Here is a 13,068-nt window from a genome sequence, read left to right on the forward strand (position 1 = left end):
AAGAGAGAGAGAGTGGAAACTCGAATGAAAGGCTGCTTTAGCTTCTAAATTATACACATTGTATATTATTGTTGATATTTCATGAATGTTTCCATTCATGAACATGGATTCATGGATTAATAGGATGATAATCGGTCTACTCTTAAGTTGTTCACTATTAATAATGATAAATGTATATATACTACAGGAAAAGGAATGGATTGGATTGGAAAAAGGAAGAGAGAGAGGGTGGAAACTTGATTGAAAGGCTGCTTTAGCTTCTAAATTATACAAATTGCATATTATTGTTGATATTTCATGAATGCATGAATGCATTCATGTATGCATTCATGAACATTCTAATGGATTAATACAATGATAATCGGTCTACTCTTGGAGCTCATTATCACTATGCTGCGATTTATGCGAATTTAAAGAAACTTAAACGAAAGTAGCTGAAAATAGAAAGAATCATTCAAAATGTGTATTATTACAATACACCTGTATTGTTTTCTTTCTCGATAGTCTGAACATATCGCGCTGACACCGATCATAACCTCGATTTGCAGTGAATAATGAAGACGTACATTATACGTTATTAATGCTTCTTGATGTTTTGTTCAACCTCCCACAGCGTTCCTATCAATAGATTTTAACGTATCGTTCGTTGTGTGTAACGTATCGTTCGTTTTGTTTCGCGATCTTTTAAAATAAACGTATTATACAATATATTAAAAACACGCACCGTGAAGCGACGCCACGAGAGAGTGAGTGCAAGGGGAAGTACAGGAAAGACAGCAGAACAAAAGGACAATGCTGCCAACTTACACGGGCCGAATAACCCTTCATATTCAATGAGAATTGGTAACGACAGCAAATCTACCACTACGCTACCATTTTCACGCCACAGTTCGTTCCAGAGTCTCCCACTTACATATTCAGTAATTGTCTCTTGTTTCTCATTTGCTTAATAATTGTTCCGATAACGTATCAGCTAATTATCCAATTATCCAATTTATGTTCCAACTCGAAGACTAATATTTCCTCACGCTTTCGCCGTTTATTACCGATAGCAACGCTGAATAATTCATTACCTGACGTAATCCCGTTTGCAGTAGGTTTTTCCATCTCGTACGAAGCAGGTGCAATGCTCGTCCAAAAACTGCTGGCACTCCGCGCACTTCAAACATGCCGCGTGCCATTCCAAATTTGGCGCTACTCTCAAAATCCACTGATCGTGGATTCGGCCGCCGCAGCCTACGCAATGCGAAGTTGTGCTTTCTGGAAATAAAAAAAGAGACGATTCTCTTAGATATAATTGTATATACAAACTCGTTAATTAATGTTTAATGATTGCCGTATTTATTCTGCATTATTATTAAATGCAGTTGCATATTGTTCATATAATTTATTCTCTACTTCTGTCATTAATTTTTTTGTGTTATAAATATTAGGGTGAATCTATTGAAATTATTTTATATTGCAAGTGTTATATATCATTTTGTAGCTTTTCAAAAACGCACGAAATTTCGGTTCACCCTAATAGTCTTTATTATAAATAATAATAATGATAATAATAATACTTTATTTAGTGGCAATATGTCCTTGATACCAAATACAATAACAAAAATAAAAATACATATTTATTATATTATAGAATATTTTTCTAATAATTTTTTCCTAAGGACTATAATTATATACAAGGACTAAATATTCATAGTTGTTATATTAAATCTTCAACCAAACGAACAATTTATTTACCCGAGCTTCATCAAAGTGCCATTGGAAATCATTTCTCTCATTTAAAAAATGAGCTAAAGAACAGTATATCGAACTAATGAGCAATATAAACTGTATCTCGAACAGTAAATTGATATAAACAGAATTTTACTGTACAATAAAATAGACCCGAAAGTGAAATAACGATGAAAATGATAAAAAGTAGTCTCACCTCTAAAATGCAATTTTTCTTCCATAAAGATAAAATCGATACGTTCCATATTTACGATTAATTTACAAAGTTGCACGGTTGCGTCGCTAAAAACGGGTTCGACGTGAGTACGGCGAGCTGAAGTATGCAAAGGTGCATAATCGATCATGATATTAATGCTCGTTTCATTTATTCACTAAATCGATCATTATAAAGCCATCCACTCGTTGCGTATTAGTCACGTATTAGCGCCGGGATCAATGTTAATGGATTGAATGTCGGTCGATAAATTATTAACGAGGGCATCGGTTTACCAATCGCTGGCTAATCAGATTGCCCCGTCGATTGTGTTTAACTGGCTTTCCTCCACTTTTGTCGTCGTTTACTACCACGATTAGCGTTTATCGTCGACGATAGTTTCTCTTTTTTTATTTTGCGTATTAAAACGCAAGCTTCCAAGGCATTTATAATTGCAGAAACGTGAAAATCCAAGAATCTTGATAGGCGGAAAATATAGTTTTCTATATAATTAAAATAAGCTCTGTTGAATGTAGGATTCTATGAGTGTTTTTATCTTAAATTATAATTTTTAACTTCGACAAAATTTCAGCTGCATTGGACAAAGATAGCAGAAATTATGGAAAAATCACAAATACACAAATATCGAACTTTATGTTAACACGTTCACGCCGGCGCTGCTATTTGGGATTCTCGTTACGGGGCGGCGCGGTGGTACATGCCATCTGATAGACACACTAGCGTGAGCCACCGGTGGTACACGCCGACGTGAACGTGTTAAAGCTACTCTTCAAATTAAAGCTACTCTTCAAATTAAAGCTACTCCAGCACACTGTTCTCTTCACCCTAAGTCTCGCCACGTAGAGCTTAGTAAAACTTTGAGTAGTGAAATTAAATATACGATAATCAATGAATTTTTGTTCAATGAATCAATGAATTGCAGGATCAATGTGAATAAATAAAATAACAGAAGTTTGCATATACAAAAAGACCGAGATATAGAAATAGAAATAAGAACCACGTGATATCTTTAAACTTCAACAGTTAAGTTGTCACGTGACGTTCAGATTGTAACGATACGTGCGCCATAGGTGGTGAAACACGAAAAAAGATCAAGCGAAAGGGTGTCCATTGTTACAGTTCGCAAATGCACAGTCTCTTCAAGGTAAACGGTCCTTAATTGTGGCTGACGACTCGTCACAGCCGGACACTTCTCGCGAAAATTACAGTCATCGTCTTTTGTTCCAGGAGTGAGTGCGTGGTAAAAAGCAGGGAAGACGAGATTTCAGCGAGGGGATATCGATAAGCTTTCACGCGTAAAAGGGAACCAGCGTCAGAGAGCCTCGTCCTCGAGCAAATCTTTTTCACTCTCACAATACATATACAGGGTGAAACGATAAATGTAAATCCCTCGCGAAGAGGTAGCCACTGTCGATTAACTTGGGTTGGGTACTTGTGCTAGTCTAGTTCGACGCCACCTTCTTTACAGATGTGAAGTTAACAGAAATATATAGATTAGAGGAGAGCGGTGGCTATGAGAATTCTAAGGTTCGACGCCATTTTTTTTACAAAAACAAAATTAACAGAACTATCCATATTAGATCACAGGTTTTACTATGAGAATTCCAAAGTTCGGCGCCATTTTCTTTAAAGAAGTGAAATTAATAAAACTATTCACATTAGATCACAGCTTTTGCTATGAGAATTCAAAGGGTCGACGCCATCTTGCTTACAAATGAGAAATTAATGAAAGTATCCACATTAGATCACAGCTTTTTCTATGAGAATTTCAAAGGTTCGACGCCATCTTTTTTACAAATGTGAAATTAACAGAATTATTCATATTAGATCACAGCTTTAACTATCAGAACTCAAAGGTTCGACGCCATCTTTCTTCCAAATGTGAAATTACCAGAACTATCCACATTAGACCACAGCTTTTGCTACGAGAATTCCAAAGTTCAACGCCATCTTTTTTCCAGATATATAATTACTAGAAAAATTCACAATCTACCACTAAGAATCGAAAGCTGAGAATTCCTGGAGTAAATCAATCAAGTCGCTTATTTCCTCAATCCTCACTAGCCCTACATCAAGTGAGGCTAGACAAAGAGGTCTTGAAATCGGAAAATCAGGTCATCAAACAATTAAACCCTCTGCAAAAAAGTTTCTAGTTACTGAACCAACCAACCAACCAACCCCAAAGCACCAATGGCGTATACTCCAGAAACCACCTTGCGAAATTCGTCAGTCGTGCGGCATCGCAATGAAAACATCAAAACGGAGCGATGGCTCGAACGAAACGAGCACCGGTGAAATAAACAAGCGACGAAAAAGGACGTTTGCGGCACTTCGAGGGACAATATTGCGACAGCCGTCAGATTTAGGGGCGAGAGGAGAGGACTGACGCGAGATGGCGCGCCGAAATTTATCGAACATCTCGCTGGTCGTACCGATAAGACTCGAGGTTCTCGAACGCCGCGCAGAAATGCATTTCGCGACGAGAGGCGAGGACGCCAGGCGCCGACTTGATGGTTACGACCTCGGGAATCTGGGCGGAGCCACGAGCTGCCCCGCAGCGCCACGCTCCGCCCACCTGCGTCTCCCGTTCGTCCTTCCACTCTTACCGGCCCCCACCCTTGCTCCTACCACCCCCAACGGGACTTCTTCTGTGGTCCGTGCACGGCGCAAACGCGCCTCGACTAATTTCAGAGCGATGCACTCGACAGTGGAGCAGACGCCGCGACTGGTATCGACACTTCCCGCTCTCGACGCTCCTTGGGTATTCGTTTTTCTCTGTTTGGACGATTGTAATACATGAACTGATGGGCTGCATTGGGAAGAGAGAGGTGAGGGAGGATTTTTTTTTATAATTTGGAGGGGAGTTAGTAGAGCTTGGAGTGGTAAGGTTAGGTTTGGGATGATTGATACTTTGGCTCATTATTGATGATTGTAATCCACGAACTGATGCATTGCATTGGGAAGACAGAGGTTAGGTAGGGAGAATTTTGGATAGTTATTTAGTTGGATAGTTTGCTTGATGTGTTTATTTCTATGAGCGTGACTCGGAGGTCAGAACACGAATGGATAACACAAGACCTCGAAGACGTTAAGTTTATAATATACATAATAGATGTCGCGATTTTTAAATGCTTCCTACAGAGAATTCTCAGGGAGGATTTTGTTGATAATTTAGAGCGAAGTTAGCAGAGCTTGGAATAGTAGGGTTAGGTCTGGAATGATTGATACTTTGGGTCATTATTCACGAGTGTAGTCCACCAACTGATGGAAACATAATGAGAAAGAATCATATAAGTGCAGTAAATCGATGTTATACATAGTAGTCCGATATGGGAGAGAGCCCCATGCGCTGTAATAAAACAAGCAAGCGATGACAGCGACGTCAATCGTCCGTTGATTGTATTATTTATGGTTACCAATGTAGTCCACCAATTGATGGATTGGCTGGGAAGAGAGTGGTTAGGTAGGGAGAATTCTCAGGGAGGATTGTTTTGATAATTTGGAGCGAAGTTAGCATGGAATAATAGCGTTAGGTCTGGGATGATTGATACTTTGGCTTATTATTCACGAGTGTAGTCCACCAACTGATGGAAACATAATGAGAAAGAATCATATAAGTATAGTAAATCGATGTTACACATAGTAATGCGATATGGGGAAAAGAGAGCCCCATGCGATGTAATAAAACAAGCAAGCGATGACAGCGTAGAGAATTGTAATAATGGAGCATCACATAGTAGTGTAATAAGGATGTAATATTTTTCCTTATCACTTTAAATAATTACGCAAATACGCAAAGACAGCGACGTCAATCGTCCGTTGATTGTATTATTGATGGCTACCAATGTAGTCCACGAACTGATGCACTGCCTTGGCAAGACAGAGGTTAAGGAGAATTCTCAGAGAGGATTTTGTTGATAATTTGAAGCGAAGTTAGCAGAGCTTGGAGTAGTAAGGTTAGGTCTGGGATGATTAATACTTTGTCTCATTATTGACGATTGTAATCCACGAACTGATGGACTGTCTTGTGTAAGGATCCTGCTGCGCACGTAGATTATACAACGTATAGGCCCTATCTCGAGGTGAATGTAATCCGATACGCGCGGCGAGCACGACGCGCCGAAAAACGTTTGACGATCGCAAACCGTTGGCGATGCCATTCGAGTATCGGACGCCGAATAAAGTACACGTGCCTTTACTTTACGCAATTCAGTTTTACTTTCCTTTACGTTCACTCCTGATTCCGTTACACTTGGGAAGATAAAGGTTAAGTAAGGAGAATTCTCAGGAAGGATTTTTCTGATAATTTGAAGCGAAGTTAGCAGTTTGGAGTAGTAAGGCTAGGTCTGGGATGATTGATACTTTGGCTCGTTATTGACGAATGTAGTCCACGAACTGGTGGACTGACATGAGAAGACAGAGGTTAGGTAGCGAGAATTCTCAGGGAGGATTGTTTTGATAGTTTGAAGCAAAGTTAGCAGAGCTTGGAATAGTAGGGTTAGGTCTGGGATAATTGATACTTTGGATCATTATGGACGAATGTAGTCTACGACAGTGATGGGCAAAACCCTAGGCTTCGAATAAATCTGAAGTTTGCTGATGTGTTTGTCTCGTTTCCTCTTTTGGAAAATATTCAAGAGAGGAAACGAGACAAACATATCGGCAAACTTCAGATTTATTCGAAGCCTAGGGTTTTGCCCATCACTGTTCTCATTGAATATGAAGGGTTATTTGGCCCATGGAAGACATTTTTGTGTTCTATTTTAGCCGAAATATCGAAGTTTTTCATATATATTGATCTGTGACACTTAAACTATTGAACCGATTGGAAAACAGTATAAGAAGAAATTGTTGTAAATTTGATTACCTTTAATATGGCATCTTGCGCGACCCAATCGGACGTTTCTAACTCGAGATATGGCCTAAAATGTGAAGGTATCTCCGAGATAAACATATCGGCAAACTTCAGATTTATTCGAAATCTAGGCTTTTACCCATCACTGTTCTCATTGAATGTGAAGGGTTATTCGGCCCGTGTAAGTTGGCAGCATTGTCCTTTTGTTTTGCTGTCTCTCCCGTACTTCTCCTTGCCCTCGTGGCGTCGCTTCACTGTGCGAGTTTTCAATACGTAGTATAATACGTTTATTTTACTTTATTTCCTCAATGTATAGTTATGTCTATTCCTTAGTGATCTAATTAAATTTCCATATGATTATGTTGCCTCCTTTTAATAACCCTAACAGAATATTGGGTCGTCTCAAAAGTTTCTTTCGTTTTATTAACGCATTCGCGACCGCTGATTCACGTCGCTTCAAATTCTATTCCTGGTTATGAAAAAATCACGAAAATCTATTTATTTTATTCACTGCGTATTGTTGGAAAGACAATCCTTGCGTAACTTGTGGCGGAAAAGTCCCTAGATCGGATCGCAGCACTATAGGTTAGTTAGCTAGTAAGTTTTTGTTACTTAGTTGGTAAGTTTAGTTTAAAGTGGCGTCCCCTCTCCTTTTTGTAACAGACAAAGAAGAGCTTGATTCTTCCTCATTCAAAGAAACGCGTTTGAACGTGTCGCATAGACAACATAGAAAATAAAATATAATTCTCCGAAAACAAAACTCGTAGCTCTCTATTTCTTGGTAGACACCTAAGCTCTCCCCACAAACTCTCTCTAGCGTCCCTTAACGCGATGTAGCGTCCCTACAAACGTCTCGCATGAACACAACGTCGTGTTACCAACAAAATCCGAACGAACTTTTTGGCCAGCCTAGTAACAGTGATGGGGAAAATCCTAGGTTTCGAATAAATCTGAAGTTTGCCGATATGTTTGTTTCGTTTCCTCTTTTGAACATTTTCCAAAGAAGGAAACGAAACAAACACATCGGCAAACTTCAGATTTATTCAAAATCTAGGGTTTTGCCCATCACTGTTAGTAATATAATACAGGTTATATAAAAAATAAATCTGCGATTATTCCTGCGATATATTTAAAGATTATAAAAACCATGGAACCACGTGCCCACAGATTCGTAACAGAAAGAAGTTGTCTTTGAAATATAGTCGGAGTGAAGAACTATAAATTATAATTACAGCCGGTATGAAATACCACGCCAGTGGTTGTCAAATCCGCGTATCTAGTTGACGATAAATCGCCCTCTAATCTGTTTTCTAATGCGTTTCGTGAAATATGTTTGAATACTTCCGCGGCTTATTACCGAGGGAAATAAACGCCAGAAATGAAATACGACTGGCAATGAAGATTATTCAAAGGTTTGTGCAAGGGGAGCTCGAGTGTGTGATTTTAGGCGCTATATTTAAATCTCGAACTATTATGCAATCGTAATCGTGGTTAACGAGGCAGAGTTGTAGTTAAATAAATCTATTTCATGTATTCTCACGACGCATAGTGAAACGCCTCGTAATAATTTCATTCAACTAAACTAGAACTCTTATAAAATAAAATGAAACTTTGCTACGAAACAAATATACAATTTTATGAATATTTAACCCTTTGCGCTCGAGTGGCGCTTCTAGGGCAACATATGTAATTTAAAAGTGACTCTTTGAACGTACAGTTTTAATTTTACTGATATCACAATACAGCTAATTATAAATTGTAATAATAAATCATTGAGTCACGAATGTTTTTCTAAGTAGAGTTTTTTGGTTTTACAGAAATTTATTATAAAAATGGACCGGATTTGATTCTATAGAACAATGCCTCGAGCGCAAAGGGTTAATTGCTATTACAGTCGAAGATTAGTACGAGAATACAAATTTAAAGTTGCAAAAAACTTAAAGAAAACCAAAAACCGGTATATTAAATAAAACAAAACAACTTCGTTTAAAATATTCAGCTCTATTTTCTTAAATTTAAAAGTCGTGTATTTCTTAATTCGCCGCCATCAATTTCATCCATATCGCGACACGTTCTATCGCCGAATAAATAAACGAACGCAGAGGAGTCGTCGTTTTCGTAAAATATTTCGCGCGTTTAAAATGTAAACAGAGCGACATAATATTTTTACGCGAGCAGTTTCGACGCCTAAATCGTTGCGACATCTAAATTAAAGTAAACGTCGGAGTGCACACGAGGCTGCCGATAGACGGTAATTTGCATTATCGTTTGATAAATTCAAGCACAAAATGCTATCCGTTCGCACTGGCATGCGCGATAAACACCGTATTTGCAGCTACTGCGCTTACGGTGACCCCTTTTCTACGATCAGTGGCTAAAACTTTGCCGCTGCATAAAAAGAAACTTATGTCGTCGTAAATAATTATAAAATGGGATGTTTCCATTATTTACTATTTTAGTGTCGTCTATAAATATCCAAGCAGTTAAGTTCTCCAGAAACAAATTATTTTATCCGTAGATTATATGTCAGGATTCCATTTGTTTTAATTTACAGTTTAATGCGTGTGACTCTGTTTTGTTTATTCTTATATTGCGTTGTCACTATATTCAAAGCCACGATTTAAATCCCGCGCGATTATTGCGAGAAACCCGACCGCCATCTATTCGGAGACACGCGCAACTTTAATTGGTTCATACAAACATGCCTAAAATACTCGTTTTGTATGCGATAAATAGGTTTTATCTGTCTAAAAGTAATGCGGTCTATTAATTATTATCGTAGAAAGCTTTTGTGTTCCTTTTTATATACGTATATTTTTACGTGTTTGAGTTTATGTTCGTTTTGAAGCGTGTTTTATCCGCGGTTTGAGGTTAGCTTTAGAAATTAGTACATAACCTCAAAATAAAATTCATTTGAAAGAAATTTGTCCTTTATATTATACTCAGTTTCATTCTTAATTTTGTCTACGTTGAAAAGAGAGGTGATTAAATATTTATCTTGCATATATAATCCTATATTATGAAACAAGAACGTCAAATTAAATCAAATTACATAAAAACAAAACAAACTCTTTCCTAACCCATATACTTTCTTGGCGCTATAAACAATAAAGCACTGTAAATATAGCACACTAAAAGCAAGCAAACTCTGTTTGATTAAAAAAAAAGCGAGCATGAAAATCGATGGATGTCAATGGTATAATTTTACGATCGAACGAGGATCGCGGAGTGGTCTGAGCGGGCTTCCGTCTTCTCGAAATTTTACCTCGAAACCGGTAAAAACAAGGGTCCCTCGAACGTTTCCCAACCGGTTGGGAAAATAAGAAGAACGTCCTGCGCGGCGTACACGATAGCGCGGATAAGCTTACAGATGAGCTTTCCTTCTTTTTGCTCGGTCCCGGCGGGTACAGCCAGATGTAAATGCGCATGGAAAAGGGTTGAGATTTACGGCCACCCTGAAAGGTCTCAACTGTGTGCGGATAAGATTTAAGAAGAGAGAAAAGGAGCAGGAGACCGACGACATACATACGTACACGGTAAGAACGCTGGGGAATTTGACCTGAATTATAATCAAGAGTAACGAACGTCGGATAAAAACAGGAAAAAAGGCGGGAAAAGGTGGTCTAATGATGATCGCTTTTTGTCTTTGAGGAATTTTCGAAATGGAGTAAGGTTCGAGTAGTTTGAGTTTGAAATTAGTTTTACGGGATGGGTGAAGGTAGTGATTAATTCCAAATTCAATTATTTGAGTAGATTTAATTGGAGTAATTGAATTTTAAGTTCAATTATCTTGGATAATTTAGGAAGGATTCTACCCAGGGTGGATGAAGGTAATAATAATTTTAAATTCAATTATTTTATCTCATTAGAGTAATTGAATTTCAAGTTCAATTATCTTGGATGATTTAAGAGGAATTCAATTCTATATTCAATTACTTGAATTATACGTCGTAATTCAATCACCACTGCGAAATAATACTGGATCCACCACAAACTACATTATCCAAAATTCAAAAAATTGAAATCCACCCAAATAAAATCATTCCCTCCATTAAACAATCCATAAAAACAACTATAAAAAGTCCAAACAAATTTATCCACGGATCCACATCACAGCAAGACTATACACCACAAAAATCTAAATTTATAATCATTCCGAATTCTCGAAAATGACTCAAAGCCGGACACGAAAAACTCACCACGTAATTATGCAAACGGCGGAGAGGGAATAATTATCACGGCGCGTCCCGCCAGCGGCAGTAACGTCACCGAGTACAAAGTAACGTGACAAATGACCGAGGGCTTCCAGGCGACGCAAAAATTGATCATTTCCAGCGTATCGTCTCCGGGCAACACTATACACGCATGAGACCCGCGACCACCATGAAGATCCCGAGGAGGCCTGCGGATAAGGTCAAGACGTTGGAGAATCGGGAACAAGAGGAGGTGGCGGGGGATGGGGTCGGAGAGGGGGGTGCGAGGGGAAGCAGAAGGAGGACAGGAGTCGCGAAGGCAGAGGCAAGGGCAAGTTCGGCCAGGATCAAAGAGATTCGAAAGAGAGGAGAGTGTCGGCGGCGTCCCATTAGCTCCCAGAGACGACAACCACCTTGTATCTTCGTGGCGCTGGCTGTGCGCCGATACACCGATGCACCGATGCGCCTCAATACTCCTCCGGCTCTTATAAATATGGAACGCTCGGATTTATGACATTACGGGGAGCAACCCTGCGCCCTGTCCTTCTCAAACGAACACGTCAACGACATACGGCGTGAATCGCAAAGGTTATCAAGGTTGGGAATGTTGGGTTAGGTTGAGTAAGGGAGGAGGATCAATTTTGGGGAGTTCGATGTGTATGAGAATTGATTTAGGTGAAGGAGATAGCAGTTTGTTTTAGTTTACTTCAGTTTACTTCACTTTGTTTCAGTTTGAAGAGTTACTTTCAGTTTACTTCAGTTTGTTTCACTTTGAAGAGTTAGTTTCAGTTTACTTCAGTTTTGTTTTAGTTTGAAGAGTTAGCTTCAGTTTACTTCAGATTGTTTCACTGTGCAGTGCTAGTTCCAGTGTACTTCACTTTAAAGAGTTAGTTTTAGTTTTCTTCAGTTTTGCTTCAGTTTTCTTTAGTTCGTTACAATTTTATACAGTTATGTTCAATTTTCTATCGTTCAGATCAGTTTTCTTCAATTTTGCCTCCAGTTGAAGCGATCTTTGTTTTCTTCAATTTTCTCTTCAGTTAAAAATATTGTTTTGTGTTTGTCAGTTTTCCTGAGTTTTGTTCAGCTTAATTTAATTTTGCACAGTTTTACTCAATTTTGGTTAATAGTCTACTGTCTCTTTTTCATTTTGTTCCGCCATATTGGAGCCACCATGTTGAATTTCTAAATTTCAAGTTCAAATTTGGAATCAAGAACTTCAAATACTCTTGTATGCCACGTTTCATAAAAGCCGTTCGAAAGGAACTGTTTTGATTAGGTTTCTACTGTCTCTTTTTCATTTTGTTCCACCATATTGGAGCCACCATGTTAAATTTCTAAATTTCGAGTTCAGGTTTAGAATCAAGGACTTCAAATAGTCTTGTGTACCAAGTTTCATGGAAACCGTTCGAAAGGAACGGTTTTGTTTAGTTTTCTATTGCCTCTTTTTCATTTTGTTCCGCCATATTGGAGCCACCATGTTGAATTTCTAAATTTTGACTGCTTGAAAGGGTCAAACGATTAAGGATAATTTAGCCCCCGATAAGGGTGACTGTCGACAAGAACGTTATCCATACAGTACGAAGTAAACCAAGATTATATAAACTTTCATTCAATGTTATAACATGCACACCAAGAATTTTAATGCTATAAAACTATACACTAAACAATTGGAAGAATTTGCTCTAAAAAAATTGATTATAAAAATAGAGTCTTCACTCCAAAATTTCATCCAATGTATCCAAAATTTGTTATACATCAACAGCGATGTAAACAAAGAAACCACACTATCCAGTGAAAATTTCAATTCTATATTAGAAAACTCTGATTCCATTATGATGTATAAATTCAACATTTTTACATCGAGGTATACACTAAATTTCTGTAACATGATGCAAGAACATGTGTGTATAATTCTATTTTACATTTCTATTTCCTTTTCCATCACTTCAACTCACTCAACCTTCCGCCGCAATACAGACATCGAATAAATAAACAAATATCAGCATAAACACACAGCTGTCGCGTAAATGAAAACGACACGCTTCAAATATAAATCGAACGACCTTCGGCGT

At 38.2% G+C, this 13,068-nt stretch overlaps 1 protein-coding gene across 4 annotated transcripts in view; it reads right to left on the bottom strand.

Annotated features, from left to right (window-relative positions):
* The window catches only part of LOC128878174 (insulin gene enhancer protein ISL-1), a 67,174-nt gene that overhangs the window by 21,322 nt on the left and 32,784 nt on the right, over positions 1 to 13,068 (bottom strand). For 2 of the 4 annotated variants that reach the window (XR_008457351.1, XM_054126158.1), the window contains exons 1-2: positions 1,931 to 2,426; positions 1,074 to 1,260 (exon numbers count right to left, since the gene is read on the bottom strand). Coding sequence is in view for 3 of the 4 variants with exons in the window: in XM_054126158.1 (XP_053982133.1) it covers positions 1,074 to 1,260; positions 1,931 to 2,078 (335 nt within the window). In the remaining variant the exon portion in view is untranslated. Of the gene's footprint in view, positions 1 to 1,073; positions 1,261 to 1,930; positions 2,427 to 13,068 lie in introns of those variants that run through there. The other 2 variants (XM_054126159.1, XM_054126160.1) reach the window with 1 other exon arrangement.

The sequence above is a fragment of the Hylaeus volcanicus genome, chromosome 6 (genome assembly GCF_026283585.1).
Source record: "Hylaeus volcanicus isolate JK05 chromosome 6, UHH_iyHylVolc1.0_haploid, whole genome shotgun sequence".
Classification (NCBI taxonomy): Eukaryota; Metazoa; Arthropoda; class Insecta; order Hymenoptera; family Colletidae; genus Hylaeus; species Hylaeus volcanicus.